The 27,922-nt window shown below is 34.3% G+C and overlaps 1 protein-coding gene across 1 annotated transcript in view; it reads right to left on the bottom strand.

Moving 5' to 3' along the window:
* PTPRQ (protein tyrosine phosphatase receptor type Q) overlaps window positions 1-27,922 on the bottom strand; it is a 242,561-nt gene that overhangs the window by 37,415 nt on the left and 177,224 nt on the right. The window contains 3 exon segments of the mRNA XM_077168288.1: window positions 5,701-5,829; window positions 8,232-8,331; window positions 26,777-26,850. Of these exon segments, the coding sequence (XP_077024403.1) occupies window positions 5,701-5,829; window positions 8,232-8,331; window positions 26,777-26,850 (303 nt within the window).

The raw sequence follows: 27,922 nt of genomic DNA, 5'->3' as shown, positions 1-27,922 counted from the left end.
AATAAAAAGAATTCTTTTTTATGATGAAGAAGAAAGATATTCAGAAGGATTGCTCAACCAGACAGCTTGTAAGTCTGGAATGCTGAGAGGTCAGCTTTGAGTGCTGGTTGGAAATGGATATTTTATGTGTGATGAGATCACTTAAACCTTTAGCTCAAAAGCATCTTACTTTGACAAACGTTTGAAATCTATCGAGCTAGTCTTTGGAGGAATATTTTCATAAAACTATTTTCATCCTGTCCATGGGAAAGTTGGCCATAAGGTAATCTGAAGTAAAACAAGGTTATCTATGATTCCAAAATGCTAAGTGTATTTAGAGTACAAATATCCCTGTTTTTCTCTGTTGTGATCAGGCCGAGGACTACACATGGTCAAACAAAATGCCAGGAGTCTGGGCCCCATCCAGGACAGTGACTCACAAAGACTGATTTCTCTTTAGTGGATTTGGGATTCTGAAATCAAATGCATCTTCATTTTCTCTGCCTCTCTTCATATTCTTTGCATGAATAAACTACTTCTGGGGCGTTCAATCAATTGCTGTTACCCTTGCTAAAACTGATATTCTGCATAAAGCAATTTTTGAACCACGATACCAATGGCATTTGTGAGATTCCAGAGCACCTGGAAGAATGCACAGTTGGCTTCCCAATGGTCAGGGCAGAAGTAAAGGCCACATGACATGTACCACTCTGTGCATGCATGAGCAATTCAAGGAATAGGAAATGGTATCATTCTGACCCTACAGATTACAAACTATAGTAGCAGATATGAGTTTGTATGAAATATAAACTCAGACTTTGCCTATCAGATGAAGAACTCAGCTCTTATGTCATGATAATACTAGAACAATAAGGAAGTAAAGAAATCTGGATGAAAACTTATTTTACTATCAAAGCTAAAACAACATGAGACTACAGCAATTCTTACGGCATGCACATTCTGAGTCAATGCGCATTTTGAAAAGATTAGTTTTACCATATCAATAACATGCAGTATTAGAGAGGACACATTGTAAGCAGAAAGCATAGCCTTTATCTTGGCTTTGGAAAAAATAGCATATTAAACCAAAAGATGCTAAGTAATCACATATTTTAAAATATGTAGCACACTATCTGACAAGACTAAAATAATCACAGCAGAGCTCTGCATCACCACAGTAACTTACTGGATGACAAAAATCTCCTTGCGTCTAAAGAAAAATGAAGAGTATCTGGAAATAAAGATTCATTATTTATTTAGTATACAAATACACTGCATTATTTTTGATTTGCTACTATTAGAACATGAGCATTAAATATTTTAAACTCTTTATCCTACTTGCAGGACATTTCTTGTACTCTGAATTTATGCTTCATTTTCATTGCTTACAAAGATAGTTGCGGAAGTAAAATTAATGACCAGAATCTGGCAAATAATTGATTACAATTAATGCAAACTATTATACATAGCATTTAAATATCAGTCAAAGATTAGGTCATTTTATTGGAGCTACAATAAGAACTGCATTGCTAAAGGTTTCCATAGCTTGAATCTACACTAAAAGGCTGTCACTTAGCACTTCTTCCCAACCTCGCATGGCTGGAGAAAAAATAGATCAAAAGAAACAGTTATTTCCTTAGAACAATTCTTTGTATGGAAAATTCTTTGCTGGAGAAGGATACCATGGGCTCTTATCAGTCTAAGAGGATTTTCATTAATCTCATGATTCAAAGTAAAATGTGCCTGCACACGCACACACAGAAGTATATCTCAATATCTCAGAAGCCAAGAGACAGGGTTAGCATCATGGCAGTCCTATTTAGCTGCATGCATTTGGAGAGTTACTTATCCTCTATAAGCAACAACATTTTTCATCTGTAAACTGGGGATAAGAGTACCTACCTCAAAGGGCTGAAAGAGTTTAGTGAGATCTCACCTACAGAGTTTAACACACAGTGATCACTCATAAACAGAAGCAATAAGTACATCAGCAAACCCTATATGTGAAATTAGAATGGGGTAATTTTTAACTTGACACATATAAATAAAAATGATAACAATGCCAAATATATTGTGACTTGCAGTTTACAAAGCACATTTGTAAAATTCATTACTAATAAGCTTCTGGTAGATATAAAACATGATATATTTTAATATAAATTAAACATACAAACTTTTAAGTTATTGAAGAAAGTAAAGTATTCTCTTTTCTGTTTGGGGGTATGCATGTTCTAGGAATTAAACCCAGGTCTCCATCATGGAAGGTGAGTGTTCTACCACGGAATCACCGTGTACCCTAAAGTTTTCCTAAAATAGCAATTTTTACATCATTTAATTATTTGCTCCACTTTATTGAGAATTTAATTCCATATAGGATTACTGGATTAAACCTTGAGACTTAAAATAATGCTTCATTACACTTGCACAGCTGAAATAGACAGACTAATTAATAAGGGTTGAGACACAAAGATCTTGGGGAAAAAACTGAAGACTAAAAGAAATTGAGTTTCAGTCAAGTGAGAGTATTAGTAACTTTGATTAATGTTATTCTAGTATGGTTTTCTAATATAGTTATCATATGTAATGAAACTTCTACAGTGCAATTAAATGTGGAAAGGAGCTAGTGAAAAAGAAACATTTTTAGCAAATAGAATCTTTAACTTGTGAAAATTCTGTTGACTTCTTCAAACCATTTGCCAAACGAAATTGGGATAAAATTAAATAATTGAGAGTTTAAACATACAAAAATTTACAATGGGCTTTAAAATATAAGCATCCAGGCAGATAGCATAAAGTAGTTCATCAATTTCTTAAGTATGAAACCCCAAATCCTTGCAAAGGTTTAGTAATAAGCACCATAATGATTTTTTTTCCCAATTAGGTGACTGATTATTGAATAGTCATTTATCATTTTCTCTTATGGACATATAAAGATAGCCAGCACTGGAAGTAAACTACAAGTTCAAGGTAGCATGAAGAAAGTGAGCAGCTTGAAAGGTAAAAGACATGCCTAAGCCTCAAGTATAAAAGTCTTATAACAGATGGGTGAATTTCAAGATAATTATCTAAGTTCTTTTCTGCAGATAAAACTTGTATGGGTAAATTATCCAATAATTCAGGAAGTAAACCCAAAGTCCTTGATTCTTCACTCCCAGAATCTACCACCTGTATCTATGGCTTTCATCAAACGTGGTTGGTTCCTAATGTGTTTAGCTCTTTCAGTGCCTTAAAGACAGGTGGAGACATGTAATGCTTCATGGAAGGACAGTACCTATGTATGTGGGCATGTGGCTAACAATGCAACTGGTAGTTACTATTTCATATAGGCTTCCTATCTAAGGGTATCAGTAACTTTATCAGTATGAAACATCTTGAATTAATAGTAATTTTGGAAAGAGATATCTGTAATGAAGAGTTAACAGCCAAGCCACTTGATTGTTATTTAATGAATTTATGTAATGAATCCAGCAAAGCATATTATTACATGCCACTGGAATTACAAACATGTAGGTTTTATAGTCACAAATATCAGAATAATACCAAACGAGAAAGTGAAAGCATGGAAACTAAAAATTTCCATTTTTACTGTTATTAGGATTATAATATATTAATTGTCTAAGTGCAAACAGTAACTAAAAATTATCTGATATATGTCTGAGAAATACTTCCACATCCTTTTACAAATAAAGCAATGCAAATAAATAAATAAACCTGGAAGTAGGGAAGTTGAGTATAAATGTCTGGTCTGTAAACAATCTGTAAAGTTCTTGCCTAGCTTTCCCATTATCTGAACTAACTTCTCTGTAGCTGCCATAGCAGTCATTTTAAAATATCTTCAGTTTCTTGATAATAGCTGTGTTGAGAAGTAAGGGAACAAGTAAACTGTGAAAAGACAAAACTTAGAAAGTCTGTCCTCACCACAGCCTCCTCACAGGCTGAAGCTGGCCTGCCTTGAATGGTAACCTCTCTGATTAAGAATACTTCCTCCTATACTGGTGTTTTTTTCACTTTTTAATATGTCCTAAATAGCTACTTATTAAGGACTTTTTGGCAGGTTAATAAGGATTTTTTTTAAAAATGAAAATGTTTTAAAAGTGTCATGAGCTCTTAGAAATCCACATTTTAGTTTGAAGGATTCAACTAAACTGTTTCAAGAGATGAAATCAATTGTACTGAGAAATTTGAAGTTTTATTCCTTGGACGCTTTTGGACGTATAAAAAAGGGACTAAGACCCTGGGCATGTAGAGAGGATACAAGGCACTGAGAAAGGGGTGCAGAAAAGGAGCTGGGAGGATTCTACTGAGATTCACGTGGCCCAAAGAGAGGAAGATATTCTTTTTTCTGTATGTGCAGCCCAATACTTCTAGCACTAAAACATAAGCTGCTACTATTAATGGTCTATGTTTCCTACAATACGGTTTAACTTGACTTCTTGGTGGATTTCCTTGGGAATTTATTGGCCTTTCATATATGATATTTCTTATGTGGAAAACTATATTCTGGGTAATATACAATTATCTTACATATACGTCTTTAGATCACTATTCATTAGGATGGGAACAGCCTTTATTAGGATATGAAAAAAGATAAATATGTAAATGTTAAATAAATAATTGTTTGTATTCAACAATCACATTTCTTGGAATTGAGCGATAACAGAGATTAACCTTCAATCTGCAGCGTTTAGAAAGACTGTTATTAAATGCAACTTCCTCCTATTTCATATATTGGATATTTTTAGACATATGGGAAATGTATTGCAAAGTCACTCTATTATGCAGTGAGCAACTTTGATAAATGATGACTACAAATGACTAATTCCTTTTTAAGCCCAAGACTTTTGATATCATATTTTCAAAATTAATAATAATTTTAAAAAGTTTAACGGAGCTGTGTAAGCTATTTGCAACAATTGTCTTGTGCTTATAAATAAGCATCACAAATTATTGGATCTTTTAAGAATATATTAAAAAACTTAAAGTAGCCTAATAATAGTTTTTATAAAGCATTTGATGATGTCTTATCACAGAACAAGTCTTTAAAATGTGCCAACATTTTGAATAAATTACAATGCTTTTAACAGGATTTTAAATGATTTATTATTAAAAATTGAGCATTTAACTCTTTCCAGCCCAAAATAGCAGCACATATTTAGCATATATGCTTTTAACTTTCCTTTCTGAAAGTAATTTTTACTTTGCATTTAATTTTAAGTATCAGGCAGTTTTTAAAAAGTGAAGGGGCCAATGTCAATTTTGACTTTTTTTACATCACTTTATACCAAAATAAGGAGCATAAAAGTTTTATGAAAATGATATGAAGAAATAATATCAAGTAGCAATAAATAAAATAAATTTAAATTTGGTATGAAGATGTGGTTATTTCCAGATAATGTGATTTTTTTAAAAACCATCATGCAAAGAGAATTATTAGACACAATTGTAAAAAAAATTATGCATACAAATATTTGACGAAGGAAAAAAATCCTTTACCGAACATTCTAGTCCAAGGTTCATATTGAACTCTAAATATTAGGAAGATTAAGTGATTCTCCGAACACCAGTAAAAAGTGTGTAGAAGATGGAGGTCACCCTTTGAAAGAAGATCTCTGTGACCTGTGTAAATAAGACCCCCACAAACACTTCCAACAAGCACAGGTCAGGAGAAGGTCACGGCTCCAAGCCCTCTGGACCACTGCTCAACCAGAGGCGTGTGCTCACCGCGTTAATCTCTCGTCCTCCAGTTCCAGGTCTGCCACTGTTATGAACTGATCCAGCTTGAATTTAGTGTCAATAATCTCTGCATCCCGAGGAGAGTAAGTGCCACCTTCTTTCTGTTTCTGTCGAATTCTAAAACAAGGGAATATCGTAAGAAGCATATGACATTAGGTTGAGTTGACTGAAGTTTCAAATGGTCTTGCCTATTGTTTGCTCAAGATCTCAGCCACCGGCATATTAAAAATATAGAGCAAATGAGAGTGATGCTGGGAGATTGTTCTTCCTCCTTTCAGCCGTCTCACAAATGTGTCACGAAAGGCAAATATGCCAAAGTACAAATATCTTGGAGCTGTCGACACCAGTGCTAAAAAATAATGTTCCATTCTTTTTATATATATGAAACATTTTTATGTACATTTAAAGACATGAAGATGTTATAATTATCTCACTGAATGTTCATGATCATATTATACAGCATGTAACATATTTATTTTCAATCACAAAACTCAGGTTCAAAAACAGTCAGATAGCTACTAAATAACAGTGCTGAGAGTCAAACCAGACTTTTTATTTTAAGCCTTATACATGCTTCTTTCACTATGATATGGTACAATATATTACAAAGTATATAGTTACTCTATCTTTCCTGTTTCACATATTTACTATTTATGATATAGTATTGAGATAATATACAAACTATAAAGTGAGAACCCTATCCTTGAGGGCTTGTTTAGGATCTAAATTTAGAGAGTCATAACAAGAGGAAAAAATGTTCAAATTACAACTCGAAAGGCAGCCTTTGATTAGTTACAAAGTAAATTATATGTGATTACAACTATTGGTATTTAGACGAAATAAAGAAATGGAATTTGACTTGGGTTTTCCAGTATGAGAAGAAGGAGGAATATTTCCAGTTGACTGAAGAAAGCAGATTGTATAGAAGCCTAAAAAAAAAAAAAGAACATTCAGGTGACAAAGAATAGACCTGTTTGGTTAAAGAGAAATGTAAGGGACTTGTAGGGATTAAGGGGCGGGGCATCTCCTGCTTACCCAAGGAATTCATCCTGTAAAGAAATAAGAAGTCAGAGAAGATTTTAGAACAGGGAGACAATATGAAGATGGCTGACTCATGCCCGTTAGGGATGAAATCCATCTCATCCAAAAATATATCGCTTAAAGTGGCTAGAAAGATGACTTTCTTTTTTTTTTTTTACATGGGCAGGCACCGGGAATCGAACCCGGGTCCTCTGGCATGGCAGGCAAGTGTCTTTGCCTGCTGAGCCACCATGGCCCACCCAAGGTGACTTTCTTTCACCCTCTTCTGATTGAATCTGAGAAAAGCATATGGTAAAATTCAAGAGCCTTTTAAACTATCCGTCAAAATGATGACTTAAGATATTCAACATGAAATAGATGCTGCATGGCATTTACAATACAGGATACCATTCTTTAGATAAATACAACAGTCTATTGAGCTATTTAGGCGATTCGTAGAATGGTTATGTTTACAAAAAGTAAGGTCCCTTTAACTTGTCAATCTATCATATGAACCTAGTTTTAGGGTCACAACTAAATTTCCTCCAAGGTCCTGTAAACAACAGAGGGATTAAGAGCCTGATACTGAGAATTCAAAAGGACACTTGGAAAACATGAAAAGACATGTCTCTTAAAGTAAACACAAAAAGAGGTCCTATCATACAAGGAAGTTAAATATTTTTTAATGTGTCAACCTTACTGTACAAATTATCTCTTCTGAATAAATATTAAAATATTGACCCTATTAAAACAGTTTAAGTTAAACCTATAAAAATTATGAATTATTAAAAAAAACATAGAAGGCCAGGCAGCTTCTGTTTTGGTGTAATCACATTTCTCATGTTCCAGTTGTCTTAATGATAATTTTTATTGATTGAGGAAAGTAGAGTGACCCTGCCAGGCAACAAGGATAAAGAGACACTTTCCTTCTGAGTTCTAGTCCTGTATCATTATTATTCATCGTGGGAGCCCAGCAGGCTACTTTGATAAATTCTAGCTGCCTCCTAAGTGCATGCTTTTCCACTGGAGCATGATTCCAGCAGTTCACCTACCTACCCCAGGCAGCAAGAACGGGCTACTTCTACAGACCAGTTCCAGTCTACCCAGACAGTCCAATATTGGTGGGCAACTTCTACAGGCTAGCTCCAGCCCTGGTTCTGTGTTATATTTCTTTGTTCACTGATAGACAGCATATGGAGCAGTCCGTAGGAGCCCTTCTGTGTCAGCCTCGCACTGGAAGTTCTGCTAGTTCTTTACTTTCTTTATTGTTTTCTCTCCTTCACCCTAGATAGAGTAGCTGTAACATTGTGTTGGCCACTTCTGGACTCCTTAGAGTTCTCCTTTATCCCTTTAGTAGTTAACCATTTTTACTAGTTAACATTCTTGATATTAAATTTTCCCCATTCAAATAACTGTTGTGGTTTCTTCCTCCTGATTGGATCCTGGCTGATATAATGCCCAGAAAGCATTCTAGGAATGTGTGCACAAGTAAATCTTACCTTGCAAATGCAAAAATAGCTGTTCCAAGAAGAATTATTGAAAGGATACACAAAGTAACTGAAAGAATAATTTCTACAGTTCTTTCTGAAAGTCCTTCACCTGGAGTAGAAGAAGGATAACATAAACATTCAGTATTATTATGGAATATTATTTTGGGTATCAAAATACAAAAAAAAAAATTCCTTGGCACGCTGCTCAAGAGTGCTGGCAAAATGTACAAATTTTCTTTTTCCTCTTCTCCTAGATCTCCTAACTCTGGGGCTCAGTGGATGGCCCTCTTATTTTACTTATCAATATTAATTCTCCTGGTGAGTCTCTTCAATCTCACGGTTTTAAATATCATCTATGTGATGATGACTTCTTAATTTTTATCGATAATGATACAGACTTGTATATCTAATTGCCAAACAGACATTTTCATTTAGAAGTTTAATTAAAATGTTAAAATCAAAATGTACAAAGCAGAATCCCTTGTCTTTTTTCCTTTCAACTGTACCCCTGCAATCTCAGTTGATGGCAACTCCATTGCTCGCATTGCCCTGACCAAAACCTCAGAGTCATACTGGACTCTTTCTTTCCCTTGTACAACATATCCATAGTCTCTGAGGAAATCCTGTTGGCTCTACTTTCAAAAACTATACAATTCTCACTAGCAGAAACTAGGGCATCTAGGAGAGATGGTTAGTCCAGGTTGGGAGTAGAGAACAAAATGAATATGGGACATAGTATGGTGCCAGAAACCTAGAAAGCTATCAGAGACTATTGGTGTAAAAAGGATCATATTAAAGGGGTTCTTACAGGCCAAAGAAAGAACAATTTAATCATTGTAATGCATAAAATCATAAATCGATAGAAACATATTGAATATATAAAAATCCATGAGCTTATTCCATCTAATTTATTTAATAATAGGGAAATTCAAGATGAAACAAAAAAACTCTTATCTAAACACTGGTTATACTTAGTGTGTCACGTCCTTTCTCTGAAAATTTGTAATTAAAGGGAGAAAATTAAGCAATTCTCATAGCTTTTTGCTATGAACTATATTTAAGGGTAAAAAAGCAGTCATAGTTAAGGAGATAAAGCTCTTCATTAAAGGAGACTTGTGGTTATTACATGTGTAAAGAAAGATAAAACAAGAAAGTAACCATTTTGTATCCTTCATGAAATATTTGATTCAGGTAATACTCATAAGTATATACTAAAACATTAGGAGACAAGTTGACAGGGAATTGGATATACACAGAAAACACAGCAGTGAACAAATCCTTCTAAAACATTACTCCTGTGTGCAAAATCTTCTTCATCTCCCATACAGCAAAGCAAAGTCCTTCCAATGGCTTGTTTGAGCTGGTGCCCTTTAACTCGCTCACCTCCTCTCCCACCAGTCTCCACTCGCTCACTCTGGAGCTACTCAGCTCCACTGATGTTCCTGAACACACCATGTCACTCTTGACATAGGGTTTTTGCACCAGCTGCTTCCTCTACTTGGAAAGGTCATTACCTCGTGTTTCTGCATGGGTAGCCGTTTCATTTCCTTCAAGGGTTTGCTCAAATGTCTACTTCTGACTATCTTATTTTATATTGGAAGACGTAACTCCATCTCCTCTTGCCTCATTCCACTGCCCTCCACAACCCCCACACTCTATTTTTGCTCTTCTCCATAGTCCTTACTACCTTTTAATATACCTTATAATCCATTCATCATGTTTATTTTTTTTCCTGTCCTTCCATATACAGTATTAACTCTCTGAAGACAGAGATCTTTGTCTGTTCTAATCAAACGTGTATTCCAAGTTCTGAGAACAGTACCAGGCACATAGTAAATGCACAATAAATATCTCCTAAATTTGCTAATGGATAAAAATACTGATTTTGCAAGTAATCTTAAAATTGTACAAGTTTAAATCATGAATTGCAGCAAGTACAGATTATTCAACATGTATTTTATGCACAACTAGTAATATAATTGTAACTAATTTTAAGTTACATGATTTATAAGTTTATTATAAAAAGCATTACAGTCAAATGACAATTAGATTAGCTATCTATAAAATATGCAGTTATTAGTTTTTCTTCTTTATTCCCTGGATTGGTGATTATAAAATGTAACTAGATATGAATAGGCTCCTGTGGATATTCTGCATGCTAGATTTAAGTGAGTAGAGAATTTTAACTAGTGATCAGAGTTTCATGGTCCTCTAGTTAACTACACGCCAAAGCAGCATGCAGTTCATGAGGTATTTCAGAAATACCTTTTTTTATACCTTAAAATATAAATTTTTATATGATTTCTCATATGCTGACTCTAATTAGATATGCTTGGGAAAGGAAGCATGAAAATGAATGACGAATCATTTTTATTAGGTTATACTGACTCACTAGACCAGGGAACTCAGTGGGAAAAAATGTTTTCATAGACCACACAAAAATTTTCAGATTAAATTACTATACTAAAGCACTGTCCAAGTGAAGTGAGGAAATGACATATATTAATAAACAATATGTAATCCTTTGGGCACATGTATTACAAAATACCACTAGGAGAGGACAAAATGTGCCATGATTGTCAAGTACTCTTTCTGATTCACTGCTATGTATATACCCACAGAGCAGTGCTGGTACAAAATGAAGTAACTTCTTCAAAATCTTTCATAGATAATAGAATTCTTTCACTTGAAAGTATAAACATAATTATTGTGATAACAGGCACAAGTCATTCCCTGACTAAACTTAGAAGCCTGTAGCAGACCAAATTAAACTGTGTTTTGTTTGCACAAGAAGATATACTATTCTCATTAAGCAAATCATTAACTATAAAGCAGTAATTAATTTTTCGCGTTATCTTATGACTAAAATGATCATTATTTAAACTCAGTATAGGGATTATAATTTTTAAGCTGCTTTTATATCTTTAGAAGAAGCTTAAATTAAAAGATAAAAAGTTCATAGTATAGGGTCTGGCTCTTGATATAGAGTAGGTGGAAAGTATTCTTATTGTTATTCTTATGATTCTCAAACAAAACGAGTTCTTTTAACAAGACTACAATATAAGGAGTTCTCTTTTAGTGCAGTGCTAGTCATCTGCATTATTCAAATACTGCACAAAAATATACTTTAAAAGTTACTCAATTTCGTAACTCAAGTCATATAAATTAAAACACCCTTGATGGGACAATACCTGTATCCATTAGCTTGGCAAAATCAAAAAAGTACTCAATAAACAGTATTTGCTACAGTGAGTGGAAAAGTAACACATTCATTGTTTTTTTAAAAAACTAAAGGAATTATTGCATCTTCATGCACAAAAATAGAGCATGCTCATTTGTGAATATAAATCTCATATGGCTAAGTTAAGGTTAGAAAAGAGAGCAGCTGGAAACAACAAAAAATATTGAGAAGAGAAAACAGTATAGCAAGACATAAAACTCTTTGGGATCAGAAATATTGCCAACAGTAATGAAAAGGAAAGCTCTTTGGGCACTTAGCAATTCCAGGTAGTGTGGTACAGTGATAAAAAGCACAGCACTAACTTGAAGTTACGTTGGCTGGATCTGAAAACTAGTGCAGCTGCATCTTAGCTCTGTAATATTTGAATTTCTTAACTATAAATTAGGGGTATCTATATACCAAAGGTCATGTTATATATGCTGCATAGTTGTAGTGAAGTATGTATAAGCTTATATATAGAAACACAAGGCTCGGCACACAATAAAAAATGTTCACTATCTTTATTAATAAACATTTTACATTCATTCATTCATTTACTCATTCATCTGATTTAGTCTCCCAAGGAGTTTTTGGGCATTTATTATTCCCATTTTCAAAATAAGATTTCAGAAGTTAAATAAATTAACTAACCCAAGGTCACACCATTCAATATATGCTAAAACTACTTGAAAATATCTGCCTCCTAAGTCTGTAAGGTTCCCCACCACATTACCACTGTCTCATTAACACAAATTTTTCCTCTGTTCGTCTGGCCCCTTTGGGAAAGAGATCCTTTTGCTGAACAAGACACATAGCCCGACTGCTGCTTCTAAGTAAGCATATTGGAACTTTCCATTGTTGGCATAGTAATTAAATGAGAAATGTTATGACAAAAGAAAACAATCACAAAGTGCTTTTGCCATGGGGTTTAAGGTTTCATCGTGTTCAGATTTAATGAGAACTCCTGTAAGGTGCAGAAAGGAGTGTCTGGTTTTCAAATCACAGGAATCCTCTATAATTAAACCTTGTAATCAAAACACTGCCTACAAGAGGTTTCCAAAAACTCATGTGCCTAAGGAACATTTTTAAAACAAAGTTTTCAGAGGAATATTTGTGAATTTTGTTAATAAAAATGCTAATGCTCAATCCTGAGTGAAAACAAATCAAATAAATTGTAAATATTCCTTTAGGATGAAATTAATGGCATATGTCATTTCTCATGATTATTCTGTCAAGCTGTAAAGACTTCCCTAAAAGTGAAAACTCTTCTTCCAGCAAAGCCTTGGCTGGTCCCCATTCTCTCATGCTTCTGTTAGTCCCTTTCATTATACTTAAACTTTTTAGTTCACCAATCTTTGGTGATTCATTTGTCCCTAATTTTACCTTTCAAATCATAATATTTTTAAAAGGCACAACTACCCCTAAAATGACCTATCTTGGAGTGTGTGCCCTACACTAACTTAGGAACACAGCCATGCAGGGGTTCTTAAATCCTTTATTGATGGACCTCTCAACTTAAAGTTCATTGCCTGTTGTGTCTAAAATACCAGTGAATGGATGTCTATCAACTGATTGCTGGATGATCTAGGTAGGAGCTAGACTTCTTTCATTGAAGTCTGGGGTCACATAAACACATGAATCTTCAGCTGCCTTTTTAGTAACATGGGGGGTCACCAACCTGCAAATGGTGAATATGTCCCAACATATGACATGCTTGTGAGACCAAAGGACTTGAATATCCTTTGCTATCTTCTGATGACTTCAGGGGTATTTTATCTATGACCTTTATTATTATTTTTGTCCTCATTTTTATATGAAACAATTCTTACCATTGATTTGCTTATAGAAATAGTCATATTTATTTCCTTTTTGTATTCTTCCACTGTATCTTCATTGGCAATTTCTTTTTTCAAGAATTCTTTTGACTCCACGATTTCCTATTAATTTCAAATCATGGCCAGGATCTTTTCTGGAGGATGCTCTTTGCCTGACTTACCCAGGTGAATCCTATCACCACAACCACAACATACAATAGATGGCAAAACTAATATGATTGCATATATCATTAACCAGCAAAATGGCCGGGCCACTTTGCTGATCTTCCAGAAATTCTGCTCAGAATTATGCATTCCATACTCCAAGTAAGAACATCCTATTTCACCACTACTAATGGCTGTTCCCTTGGCAATTTCCTCCACTCACATCTGCCATTGTTTTACTAGCTATAAATGACTATGTAGCTAGCAGAACTCTAGCAGATCAATCCAGAATAAGCATTCCAGGGCAAAGGTTAACCACGAAACTCCTGTATGGCAGCAGAGAGCCCTTGGAAGATCGCTGTAAGGGGGACACTGAAAGGGTCTCCTTATGTCACTGCTCTAAAATAACATGCTGAACTCTGGGAACCCTTCCTTGTCACTACCCCTTAGCAACCCAATGGCTTTCCACCTACTGTGTACAGAGTCTACTGTCTTAATCTTGTCAGGATCCTGCACTGAGCCATCATCCCACCTCCTAAACCTACTTTAGACTCCTGTTGCTACCAGGGCATATAAATAGTAGTACTCAGCCTAACTGATGGTGATTATGGTTCCAAAGAAGGGCCAGAGAACCGACTGCATATTTCTGTTCCATTCCAGAATCTGTTAGTGGATTGTACAGCCTTGGCTGAAGAGGAGGGAAGGAGGAGAAGACCATTTCTGAGAAGCATTTTGAGACAGCTTAGGATCAAAGTGTGATATGGACCCCATCCTTGGCCAGAGTGAAGCCATTTGTCAGAATCTGAGGAAGCATGTTCCTGTACATCATAGTTCCTGATACTAGGCATTCTTCCTGGGTTATGGCTTCTTTTTCTCATTTTTATTACCCTATATGTCTCAAGTTTGCCTCTCACATAATGACTAGACATGTCCTCCCATTGACAAGTGTTTGAAATCAGCAAGACCTGGATCCCCTTCAATCATGCTGGGAGGAGCAGTGTGTATTTACCTTCAAGGATTAGTTGCAATGCTAAAATGTTAGCGATCCATTTGTGACCTTACATTTTAATTGTGTGTCATCTGAGTTTGGTCCAAGCATGGATCTGACAATATATATGCCAGTGATGGCCTAAGATGTGTTCTAAATATCTGTCTTCAGAGTCTTACTTTTTAAGTTTGATTTCTGGATCATGTCAGGTCCAGAGAATACTATTCTTGGACCATATTTTCAAGTGTCCCTAAAGAGTTGCTTGTCCATAACTAACATTTTATCTTTAGCTTTAAATGAAGTTTGAAATAAAAATATGGACATATTTAGACAGTTTGTGTTTCTTGAAAATTGTTTCTGAAGACAACATCTTTACTGTTGTAAAATCTCTCCTAGGGATAGCCGCCAATACTGTTCTCTCAGAACAATGGAAATGTTTCTCTCTTCTAAATATCCACTCTTTGGTTAATGAAGTCATGTGACATCGTGGTTTTCTTTATGCCAGGACTCCCAATGGAATTAAGGTTTTTTCAAATTCAATTACTTTTCTTATTTTCAATTTCCTGATAAAATTACAACCACTCTGTCCATACCCAGCCTGTTTCTTATTATTTCAACTTCTTTTTTCACAGATACATTACATTTGCATAATTTTTCATATCCCAATTCAAATCTTTCTGCTTTGAAATCTAACCTCATTTTCACTTACTGGCTGTGTGAACTTGTTAACCTTTCTACATGTTGGTTTGCTTATTTGTAAAATGAGGTTGATAATAGTACTGAGTTCATCATGCTTGTGTGAAGCTAAAAAATGAGAAAAGAGAGGGGGACAATATCAAAAGAATTCAAGCTTTTCAGTTTTGTAAAAGGTATTATAAAATATACATGTATATGTGTGTGTACATATAAACATACACACACCCTGATACATAGCACCATGCTATTCAGGTAATATTAGAAATAAATAGTTACTGTTAGCATTATTTACTGTTATTTAGCTTGATCTTCTTCACATAAAATAAGGTTATTAATATTAATTTAGAATGCTTATTGATATAAATACTTACATTATTTGATAAATTGTCTAGTTCTACGCCTGGTAAATATTAAGCACTAAAAATATGAGGACATAAATTACAAATAAATATATAGGATTTTGACATCATCATAGTTTCCATACCTGAATTTCTCTCTATTATCTATAAACCATCAGTTTTATTAGTGGATGAATCACTCAGTTAGACTTCATATTTTCTAAATCTCTTGCCTCTCATTGCAGCTACATTTTCAATTCTAAACATTAAATAAACTTAATATTCTTCATTTTTTTCCTTCTTCCAAGCAGGAAAACATTGTTAGAGAAATGCAATATTCAACCATTTTGCTTTACTAGAAATATACAAGGCTTTTTTCTCATTTGAACCCATAATAGCTTTCAGAAAACTCATTTCTATTTGATTCCCCATTAATTTCTCCATAAAAGCTATTCCACATATTCTCAAACCTCTTCTTGAGTTTTTTTTTTCACGTCTCCTCCATCTACTTTATATCTTCTACTTACTTTCTTGCAAAGACTAAGGTGTCTTGATAATGGTACCCTCTATTTTTCTTTCTTTTATCAAAAAAAATCCCTATTTTATCTTTTCTTTCATACTATCTCAGAAGAAAAAGCTTTTCAAGTTTCTAAGGATAATTCCTCTCCATTTACATTCAATTTTATGTTCTTCCACTAGCCACTAGCTCCTTGATCCAACAAGTACTCTCTTTTTCTTCTGTGGCATCAGCTTCCTCTTCTGTAATGTATTCATTAACTAGTTCAATAAAATTACTGAGTTCAATAAAATTTGGAGTTTTTCCCCATTATCCCTACAATCCATAATTTTTCTTCTCTACCTCAGTACCAAATTCTTGAAAATTTGAGTTGTCAAAACTCATTGTCTACTCTGTCATTATTTATTCTAAAAACTTTCCAATGGTGTTCTTTTTCCACAGGTCTACTGGTATCTGCTATTATAGTAATAGCAACTTATTTATTGTCAATAAATTCAACCATTTTCCATATTTTCCCTACTTTATCTCTTTGCATTCTTTATATTATTGACCACCTATGGTATTGTGAAATTGGCCACAAATTATTCCACTTCTTTCTCGCCATGCTTTTTTACAAAGGTCTTTGTAAAGACCTTCCTCACACAGGCTCTGGATTTACTTTTCAAAAGTGATACAAGGAGAGGCATGTATAGCCATTGCCCATTGGATCTAGGTCTTGCTGTGCTCTGAGATCACCATCTGAATGAGCCTGATCTAGACTGCTAGATGATTAGAGGCACGTGGAAGAAAATGGAAGTCCTTTGAGCCAACAACCTGCCAACTGCCAGACATGGGAAAAAAGTTATCATGTAGCCAGCAGCTGACCTGCCAGCTGACCAAAGACACCTGAGAAAGTCCAAAAGCAGAGCAGTATTCAACCAAACCAGTCCAGACCAAAGGACTCTCCCAGATGACTCACAGATGTGTGACTCAAATAAAAGGTTGTTTTTTGTCACTAAGTTTTTGTGCACCACTCTTTTGAAAGTGTCTTCTTTTGGACTTGTATAATACTTCCTCTACGTGCTCTTCCAGCCTCTCTGATTGTTCCTACTCTCTTTCCCTTCGTCTTGCTTTTCTTCCTCTTACCACTACAACATCCCACAAAGTTCTCTCTATCAACACCCCTTCTTTAAGTTTATCCCTTTATTCCCCCTTTTTCTGTTCTCTTCTTTCTTTCTACTCTTTGATGATCACATTTGTTCTTATGGTGTCAACAATTACCTTTATGTGCATAATTCCCAAATTTACATATATTTCAAGCTTGCTTTCTCTAAACACTTTAATTCAAAGATATTTCTCATGGTCTTCAGGCAATCTGCATATGGGTATCCTGTTAAAATGTCCAAGACTTATTTCTCATGATCTGCTTCTCAAGGTTATTTCCCTTAACTTCTTGCCTTTCTACCTCATATGATTCAGCCATGGAATGTGTTCAGACAATAGCAGAGTCAATATCTCAATGATTCAAATGGTTTTCACCTTCCTTATCCTCTTGTCTGCTCATCTCATCACTTGTCAAGTCCTCTTGAAGCTCTCTTGCTTCTGATAGCTACTCTGCATTTTTACTTTTGTTGTCCTAGGTTATATGTTCATTATAATTTTTTCTTACAATAGGAATGCCCTTCGTAAATGCAGTTTGGCTATATAACTCTCATGCTCAAAACCTTCAGTGTCTCACACTTTTCACCAAATAAACTTCAAATTCAAAATTGGTATTCAATTTAGATGCAGCTCAAGCTAATTTTCTTGTCTCAAATTTCAATGCTTTCCTACATTTACCGATACATTGGCCAAACTAGATCCTAAGAACTCCTCCCAATATAAAATCCATGAAAGTAGAGACCACGCCTCTTCTGCTGACTACTGTATCCAAAGGTCTAGGATTGTGTCTAGCAGATGAATTACGCCAATTAATTTTGGTTGCTCTTGCTGAACTCTGCATTAACAGCACCTACACTTAGAACCTCACCCAATTTATTGCTCCCCAAAACCATACTCAAGCTTCTTTTACCAAAAAATTTTCCATGTTACTCTGCCTACCCTCAACTCCCAATATGGAAGTGATCTATCTCTTCAAAATTCTGAAAGATTTTTTTTTGTCTCTACTTATTCTGTTACATCTTATTGGATGGTGAACCTCTTAAGGAAAGGGATCCCGTTTTACTGGATTTTTATTTACAGCAGTACAAACATGAAGACTTGTAAATAGAACTCAGTAAATCTTCTCTAAATAAGTGACAATGCAAAATAACCACGGACTATCATAGCGATAAAAAAAAGTCACTAATAACAATCAATTCCATTTCTTTCTAAAGTATAAGCATAGAGAAACCACATGAAATTTAATGAATTTAATGCACCTGAACGGGTATTATCCTTCAAACTTTGTATTTTCTGATTGTTCCAAAATTTTATACACTACTAAGAGAATCATATTCAATTTTTAAACACCCAGAATTCTCATAGTGCTAGTTACCAAGCTTGTCTTGTTCCCTGCTGCTATTTCATACTTCATGCCTTCAGATAATGCCATATTTAATTTCTGGTCTCATCATCCTTTTCTGGGTTGATGACACCTAACCTTTCCTCTTCAGTCCTTGCAGTTAGCGCCAGACAAAGTTCTCCTGCCCTTGAAACAAGATTCATTCTGTTTAGGCTTTTTTCCCTTCAGTGGCTTGTAAGGTCTAAGTACTCCCCTTATGCTGATCTCTCAAGGTTCCTTCTAAATGACAACTCCTTAAGCCCCAGCTTCCTTAAGATGCAAAGACAACAAAAACAGTTTTATAAATCTGAGCACAGCCCTTTCACCTGTTGTGCTGCCAATTCTTTTCTACTAATACAGAAATGATAATGACTGGAAGGATCAAAATTTTTAAACTATGATATGCTTAAATGCAAAATGATATTTTCTTAATCAAGTGTTCCAGAATTGTTTTTATTTCCCAGAGCTATAAAAAGAAAATACGTGATCCAGAAAGCCTGCATCATGAATCTGCAGAGAGTGGCATAGTTTAATTAATTTGGAAAATATTCACTTAGATGTTATCCCATATGCTCTGATGAAAGAGCTTTTAGAAATCTCTTTGAGGTTGTCCACTGAACACAGAAGTCTATGCTTCCCAGCACTGCTCCTCCATGACATCATCCCAAAGACACCAAAGTGAGCCATCTCCCTTTTCTGTAATTTGTCTTCTCTCACTGAGCACATCAAGGTCACTATTCAGCTGTGGTAATGGCTTCTGAAATGCTGCAACCTGTAGGAAATTATGTTGATGACAATACAACATTTACTTTACTGTGGAGGTGACAGGATATGATGGACTCACCTATCAGCTGAAAAAATAGACCACTTCAAAATCACAAGTGTAATCAGCCAGACTAAATATGATTAAAAATTATTGATTAAAATTAATCACACCAATGAGTTTATGGAACTTAGTAGACAGCTTCGGAGAAGATTATGGGAGGATGATAGAATAGGAAGCTTGAACTATTGAACTGACAGGAACTGTCTGAATCAACTATTTTGAAACTTTGCATCTAGAGGAACATTGCACAGCACCCGGGGAGGAGCAGGAGGGAGAGAATGGTAAATTGTGATAAATGCCCACGAATTTTACCCTCCCTGCAGTGACTACTGCCCTTCTTCCCCCAGCCTCCTGGCAGGTGGCAGTGGGGACTGGAGCTCAGGCTCCTGACACAGCTTGCTGGATACAGAGTGAGAAATAAGCACCTAGTTGTCCAGACTCTAGAATAAAAAAATAAAGCAAAAGAATGCAAAAGAACAAACAGAGCCTGAGACCTGTGGGATAACATAAAGTTTACCAAAATATGCATATGAGAGTCCAAGAAGGAGAATAAAGATGCAAAGTAGTAGAAGGAAAATTAAAAGAATCAATGGTAGAAAACATCTCAAATTTAACAAAAGACAAGAATATGCATATTCAAGAAGCCCAACAAACTCCACACAAGACGAAATCAAAGAGAATCTTGCCTGGACACATAATAATCAAATTGCCCAATGCCAAGGACAGGGAGAGAGTTCTAAAAGCTACAGAGAAAAACAACAAGTTATGTACAAGGGAACCCCAATAACATTAAGTGCTGATTTTGCATCAAAAACCATGAAGGCAAGAAGGCAGTGGTATGAAATATTTACAGTGCTGAAAAAAAAATCATTCCTAACCAAGAATTTTATATGATGGGATTTAAAAAAAATTTTTAATAGTCTGGCACAAAAGTTTGGATCGGGATTGAAAGAAAATGGCTTCTCTGGGGTACCCAATAGCTTTGAACTAGAACATGTACACTCAATGAAAATTTAGTCAACAGAAGGAGACCATGCATCATTGCCTTCTACACAGGACAAAGTATGATCCTCAGGCTCATCAAGCAGGCTCCGACATGGCGTGGTATAGGATGAACTCTAGAGAGATGAGACTTTCTTTTAAAAATGAGGGAGAGATTAAGACATTCCCAGATTTGAAAAAAATAGCTGAGGAAGTTCATTACCACTAGAACTGCACTATAAATAATACTGAAGAGATTTCTTCAGACTGTAAGGAAAGGACACTAGACAGTGAATCAAAATTTCATAAAGAAATGAAGTGCCCCTGTAAAGGTGCTAAAATGGAAATGCAAATGCATAAAAATAATGATAAATCTATGTTTTTTGACATACAATGTACCAAGATATTATTGTAACAAGTACAAAAAACAGTGGAGAGACAGAGGGTCAAAGGAATAGTAAATGTGAATGTTACTGATGATAGGTTGGTAACAAATCAAATATGATTATCATAGATTTATGACATTAAACTTTAACCCCATAGTCACTTCAAAGAAAGTACATGAAAAATATATTCAGAAAGAAATGTGAAGGGGCTCAAAATAATGCAAAAAATCAAGTAAATATGGAAGTAGGCATTAATATGAGTCTAAAAGGTATGACTTACAAAGACAAAATAGCAAAATGGCAGAAGAAAGTTCTGCATTATTGTTTTATTTTAAATGAAAATTGGTTAAACTCTCCAGGCAAATGGCAAATATTGACAGAACGAATAAAAAAGCATGACCCAAGCATATGCTTCTTACAAGAGACTCACCTTCAATTCAAAGACACAAGTAGGTTGAAATTGAAAGAACAGAAATATATATATTAACCCATTCAAGTAGTAACAAAAACAGGGCTGGAGTAGCTATACTAATATTTGATACAATAGACTTAAGTACAAAAAAAATGTAATAAGAGGCAAAGAAAGTCATTATATACCAATAAATGGGTCAATTCAACAAGAAGACGTACAATTATAAATATATATGCACCTAATAGCAGAGTCCCAAAATATATGGATCAAATATTGACAGATTTCAAGGGAGAAATAGACATCATTAGTAGAAGATTTCAATACACTACTTTCAAAAATGGATAGAACATCTAGACAGAAAATCAAGAACAAAATAGAAGACCTGAAAAATACTCTAAAACAGCTAGACTCGCTAGAAATATATAGAATATTTTCCCCAAAAGCCACACATAACACATTCTTTCCTAGTATATAGGGATCATTCTCCAGGAAAAACCATATGATCACAAAATAAGTCTCAATAAATTAAAAAAATGTTGAAATCATTCAATGTATCATCTCTGACCACAATGGAATGAAGCTAGAAATCAATAACAGGGAGAAATGGAAAATTCACAAATATGAGGAAATTAAGAAAAACATTCTTAAAAAACAAATAGACCAAAGAATAAATCACAAGGAAAACTAGAAAATGTTTTGAGGTGAGAAAACGAAAACACAACATAAAACTTATAGGATGCAGCAAAGGAAGTACAGAAAGGGAATTTATAATTCTAAATGCTTCCATCAAAGAAGAAGAAAGAAGAGTAAACTGAACCCAAAGCAAGCAGAAGGAAGCAAATAAGAGGATTAGAGTGAAGAAAAATGAAATCGAGAATATAAAAAAATAGAGAGATTAAACAAAACAAAAATTGGTTCTTTGAAAAGATCAATAAAGTCAACAAACCTTTAGCTTAACTGACAAAGAAAGAGGATTTAAAAAAAATCCCTAATATCATAAATGAAAAGGGGGGCATTACTACTGAACACAGAGAAGTAGAAAGGACTATAAGAGGATATTATGAACAACTGTATTCCCCAAAATGAGATTACCTAGATGAAAAGGACGAATTTCTAGAAACACACAAAATACTTACATTAACTCAAGAAGAAATAGGATATTTCATCAAACTGATCATTAGCAAAGAGATTGAATCAATAATCAAAAACTTCCCAAGCAAGAAAATTTCAAGACCAGATGCCTTGGCAGGTGAATTCTACCTAATCTTCCAAGAAGAATTAAACTCAAGCCTGCTCTGCTCAAACTCTTACAAAAAATTGAAGGTGGGAACATTCCTAAACTAATTCTATGAGGCCATCTCCCTCATACCAAAGCTGGATAAAGATAGCACTAGAAAAGGAAATTAGAGAATAAAGCCTCATGTATATAGAAGCAAAAGTCCTCAACAAAATGCTAACAAATTTAATCCAATAACACATTAAAAGAATTATATACCATGGTCAAGCAGGTGTACAAGAGTGGCTTATCATAAGAAAATCAACTATTGTAATATACCACAATAGCAGGATGAAAGAATATATATATATAAAAAGATCAATTGATGCAGAAAAGGCATGTAACAAAATCCAGCACCCCATCTTTATGAAAACACCTCAAAGGATAGGAATAGAAGGAAACTTCCTCAACTTAATAAAAGGGATACATGAAAAACCCATAACTAACATCAGATCCAATGGTGAAGACTGAAAACTTTCCGCTTAAGATCAGGACATTCTTGCTAGGGCTATTTAGAAAAAAGAAAGACATAGAAGTCATCAAAATTGGATAGGGAGAAGTAAAACTCTCCTTATTTGCAGAAGGAAAATCCACAACCAAGGTTCTGGAACTAATAAGCAAATTTAGCACGGTGGGAAAGTGCAAGATCAAAACATAAAATCAGTAGTGTTTCCACACACTAGTTATGAATAATTCATAGGAAAAATCAAGAAAAATACCATTTACAAGAGCAATTAAGGGAATGAAATATCTAGAAATATAACTAACCAAAGATATAAAGGGCTGTACATAGAAAACTATAAGATATTGTTAAAAGAAATTAGAGAAGAACTAAATAAATGGAAGATCATTCAGTGTTCATGGATTGGAAGACTAAATATTGTTAAGATGTCAAATTCTATCAAAAGCAATTTATAGATTCATTCTCATCTTAATAAAATTTCCAACAGTTTTCTCTCAGTAATGGAAAAGCCAATCAACAAATTTATCTGGGTGGGTAAGGGGCCCAAAATAGCTGAAATCATCTTGAAAAAGAAGAAAGTTGGAGGACTCTCACTTCCTGATCTTAAAACCTATTACAAAACCATAGTAAAAAAAACAGTATGTTTCTGGTACAAGGCAATACATAAAGACCAATCAAATTAAAGTGAGAGTTCATAAATTAATTATCAAGTTTATGACCAACTGATTTTTGACAAGGATGCCAAATGTACTCAGTGAGGAAAGAACAACTTCAGCAAACTGTGCAGGGAAAACTGGATGTCCATAAGCAAAAGAATGAAGATGAGCCTCTACTTCATACCATATACAAAAACATCAACTCAAAATTGAATAAAGACCTGATAAAAGAACCAGAACTATAAAACTCCTAGAAGAAAATATAGGGAAACATTTTAAGGAACTTATGTTAGGCAGTGAATTTCTAGACTTTATATCCAGAGCAAAAGTAACCAATGAAAAAATGGATAAATTGTACTTATTCAAAATCAAATGGGATTGGATAAAAAGACATTATCATGAAATTGAAAAGAAACTACACAATGGGAGAAACTATTTGGAAACCACATGTCTCATAAGTTTAATGTTCAGAATATATTTTAAAGGGCCTGCTATTCATCAACAAAAAGACAACACAATTTTTTAAAATGGGCAAAAGACTTGCATGGACATTTCTCCAAAGAAGATATGCAAATGGCCAAACAACACCTGAATCGATGCTCAAAATCTGTTAGGGTAATGCAAAACAAAGACAGAATGAGATACCATTTCACATGTGCTAGAATGGCTATTATTTTTTTTAAGTGGAGAATTACAAGTGTTGGAGAGAATGTGGAGAAATAGAAAAACTTATTCATTGGTGGGAATGTAAAATGGTGCAGCCACTGTGGAAACAACTTTGGTGTTCCCTCAAAAAGAGGAAATGATGATGAGTGAAATAAGTGTTTCCTCAAAAAGAGAAAAATGATGTTGAATGAAATAAGCTGACACAAAAGGACAAGTACAAGTTTGAGTTCACTGATAAGAAATAATTAGAAGAGCAAATTCATGGAGTCAGAAACTAGAATGCAGGTTACCTTGGGCCAGGGTGGGGGAAGGAATGGTGAGTTAATAAACTGCACAGAGTTTCTAAGGGAATATGGAATGGGTAGTGGAAGATGGTACTTATGAATACAAGCTATGACCATGTAACCAATTACAGAAATGAGAACTGCAATGGTTATGAATGTTTTGCTATGAGTATGTTTACATATATACATAAAGCAAATAACTTTGCTTTCTTCCCTATCTTACCCCTTATCATATGACATAAGTTGTATTAACATCATGCCACAATATTTAAGTTATAGGATATCAAGTTTGAGAGTCAATATTACCCAAGGACTTGCACCCTATTCTGGGGGAAATTTACTGTTTCCAGTTTTACACAGGACAGTTGAGTATTGTTAAGTGAAAATATGACACTTTCTGTTTAGAGATTAAGTATGGTTTAAGGTGATGGGTATGGGTGCCAAGTCGACAAGGGGTGGGCTGGTTAAGTTCATATGTCAAATTGACCAGAATATGGTATCCAGTTGTCTAGTGAATCAAGCACTGACATAACTGCTACTGTGAAGATATTTCATATTTAAATAATCAGTAGGTTGATTGCCTCTATGGCTGATTGCATCTACAATCAACTGAGGAGATTGCCTTCAACAATGAAAGAAGCCGCATCTAATCAGTTGAAGACTGTAAAGGGAAAAGTGATGATTTAGCAACCAGAAGGGACAATTTTCATCTCTACTTCAGCCAGCCAGCTTCCCCTGGGGAATTTATCAAAATCCTTCAGCAGGGTTCCCAGATTGTGACCTGCCATATGGAATTTGGACTCCTCCATCCCCACAAGCACATGAGCTAATTACTATGAAAAAATCTGATAAATTTACATTATACACACACACACACACAGACACACACATATACTGGTAGTTTTGTTTCCCTAGAGAACCCTGACTAATGCAATTACTTTTATACATTTAATATTTCCACAACTTGATGACAACTTCTGATTGAAAAAGGTACAGCAATCTATCCTTCTCAAAATGCCATGCAACAAACAAAATTCCAAAATGTCAACTGGTTTCCCAGAGATATATCATCCATGAAGCTTCTTTTGAAAGGTACTATGGATAAACTGGAGGCTTGGAAGGCATGATATGGGAGAAATGGATGATACACTCAATAAAATCTTAGGGAAATAATTTTTTCCAAGTAAGGGTATTTCTAAAGTCTTTGATTATAACCTATCCAACATGAAGATATTAAACATTTAGGATTTTACTAATTATAAATCACTAATATATTTACATATGTTGTTTCATTTAACCCTTTCAAAAACCATTCAAAGTAGATATTATCATCACCATTTTCCAAATAAGGAAACTGAAGTTTATAGAAATTAGAATTTAAAATTGTTTTTTAACTTTTTCAATTGTAAAGCCAGAATTTTTATCCAGGTTTAAAGCCTATATTTATAGGGTAGTTCTAGAATTCTGTGCTGGAATGCTGGTCCCGCCACTTAATTACTTAAGCTGAACCTTGGTTTCATCATCAATAAATGGAAGAAATATTGGCATCTAACTAAGGGTTCCTCAACCTCAGCACTGTGGACAGCTGGAGCAGTTGGTTCTTTGTTGTGGAAACTGCTGGGTGCATTGTGGGATGTCCAGAAGATTCCTGGCCTATGTCAGCTACACTCCAGCAGTATCCCCACTTCTACCGCCTGTGGCGACCATCAAAAATGAGACATTTCCAAATGTTCCCTGGGGAGTAAAATCACCCTGATTGAGAACCACTGACCAAACTCAAAGTAGACTTCTGAAGAGTACATCATGTAAAACAAGCAAAGGGACTAGAAGCATATCTGGCACAGAATAGTTAATGTTAAATGTGAAAACAGGTGATGATAATCATAGTGAGATATACATGGATGGGATCAGTTATACTTGCATTCTATTCAGGTGGGATTGGGTGGAAAAATTGAAAGAAACTTACGAGTTCACTGGAAAGAAAATAAAGAGGACTGGTTTACGTATAAATTTCAGGATTTATTCAGGAAGATTTCCACAAGCCTTTTTCTCTCTTATTATAAAAAATGCTTTACATTTAAGATAATATATTAAAAGAGCCAGATAAAATATTAGTACATTTCAGCACAGAACCAATTCTGTAACATCTATGTTCAAATTTGAATGGATTGAACTTCCATTTTTTAAAAGGAATATTATAAAATATTTTTTGTCAGCCACTAATTAAACTTGAAATGATTTTTATATTTGAGAACATTCAGTTATAGAATATTTACTAATCAATGTTCTAAACCTTGATCAACATGCTGAAATTTTATTAAATTGAACAACAAACTATGTCTTACCTAAAGTCTTAACAGGGTCAGAGTAATCAGAGTCAGTAAATTGTCCCATAACATTTGTGGCTCTAAATTTAAATCTGTAAAATAAATAAAATTAAAAAGCAATAATTTGCACACAATAACACTTTTCTATGAATAACTTTACAAATAATTATAAAAACTGTACATTTCACTCAAGAGAAAATGGAAGATGGAAACTTGGAATTCAATCACCATCAGAGCAAATATATATGATCTCTGCATGAGATGAGTAATTATCCTGCACATGGACATCTTGACCTTGATGGGGAAGTGACTAAAAGTTTGGGCCAACATAGGCAGTCAGCAATTGAAAAGTACTGAACACTTCCCTGGTAGATATGCATGAAATGATTTAAAGTCTGTGTGAGAGTGTGTTGCACTAACAAACTTTGTAAACATGATGCGTAATAATTGCTGTACCTCGAGCACCTTTGAAAATACTATTGAAACAGATTTAGGATGATAAGATGGATTTATCTTGTTCCTATATAAGGAAATTGAGAATAATCTTTCTTATTTCTGTGCATGCAAAGCTGTATGCTTTTAAACATCTCTATGCTTTTCTGACATTTACAATAGAAAAAAGCTACAGAAAGGAATCAATCTTAAAAATCACTAAGTGATTCTAATATCCTCAGAGACAATTGAAATTCATGTCATTTAAACAGTTAAGATATACAGGTATTTTAATATACAAACAATTAATGAATTGCATGGCATAATTTAATCTCCAGTGTTCTTAACTTCTTATGATTGTATTGATTTATTATGAATCTGTTATTAAAGCAAGTTTGGAAAATAAACAATATTTTAATAAATATTAAACTTTGTGGTATATAATTTTATAATTATCATATTATGATGATTAAACTGCAGAGAGTAGCCTAGAATTTAAACCAAAGTAATTACATGTCATAATAGATAAGAGCTTTTTTTATTAATTGTCTAACTTTTTAATCTCACTTTTCCAATGTTAATTAGGCATTTGAAATTTATAAAGATTTACTAATGCTTTTACTAGCAAGCAAAAATGACACTGCATTTTTCAAATTTAACAGTAAAATTATATTTTGGAAATCAAGTAAGGTTAGGATTATTTTTAACTATACTCACGGCATAAGAATAGTA

Source organism: Tamandua tetradactyla, chromosome 7 (assembly GCF_023851605.1).
Source record: "Tamandua tetradactyla isolate mTamTet1 chromosome 7, mTamTet1.pri, whole genome shotgun sequence".
Taxonomy (NCBI): Eukaryota; Metazoa; Chordata; class Mammalia; order Pilosa; family Myrmecophagidae; genus Tamandua; species Tamandua tetradactyla.
Note: the sequence above shows the minus strand (reverse complement) of the source record. Positions and strands in the feature narration are given on the sequence as shown.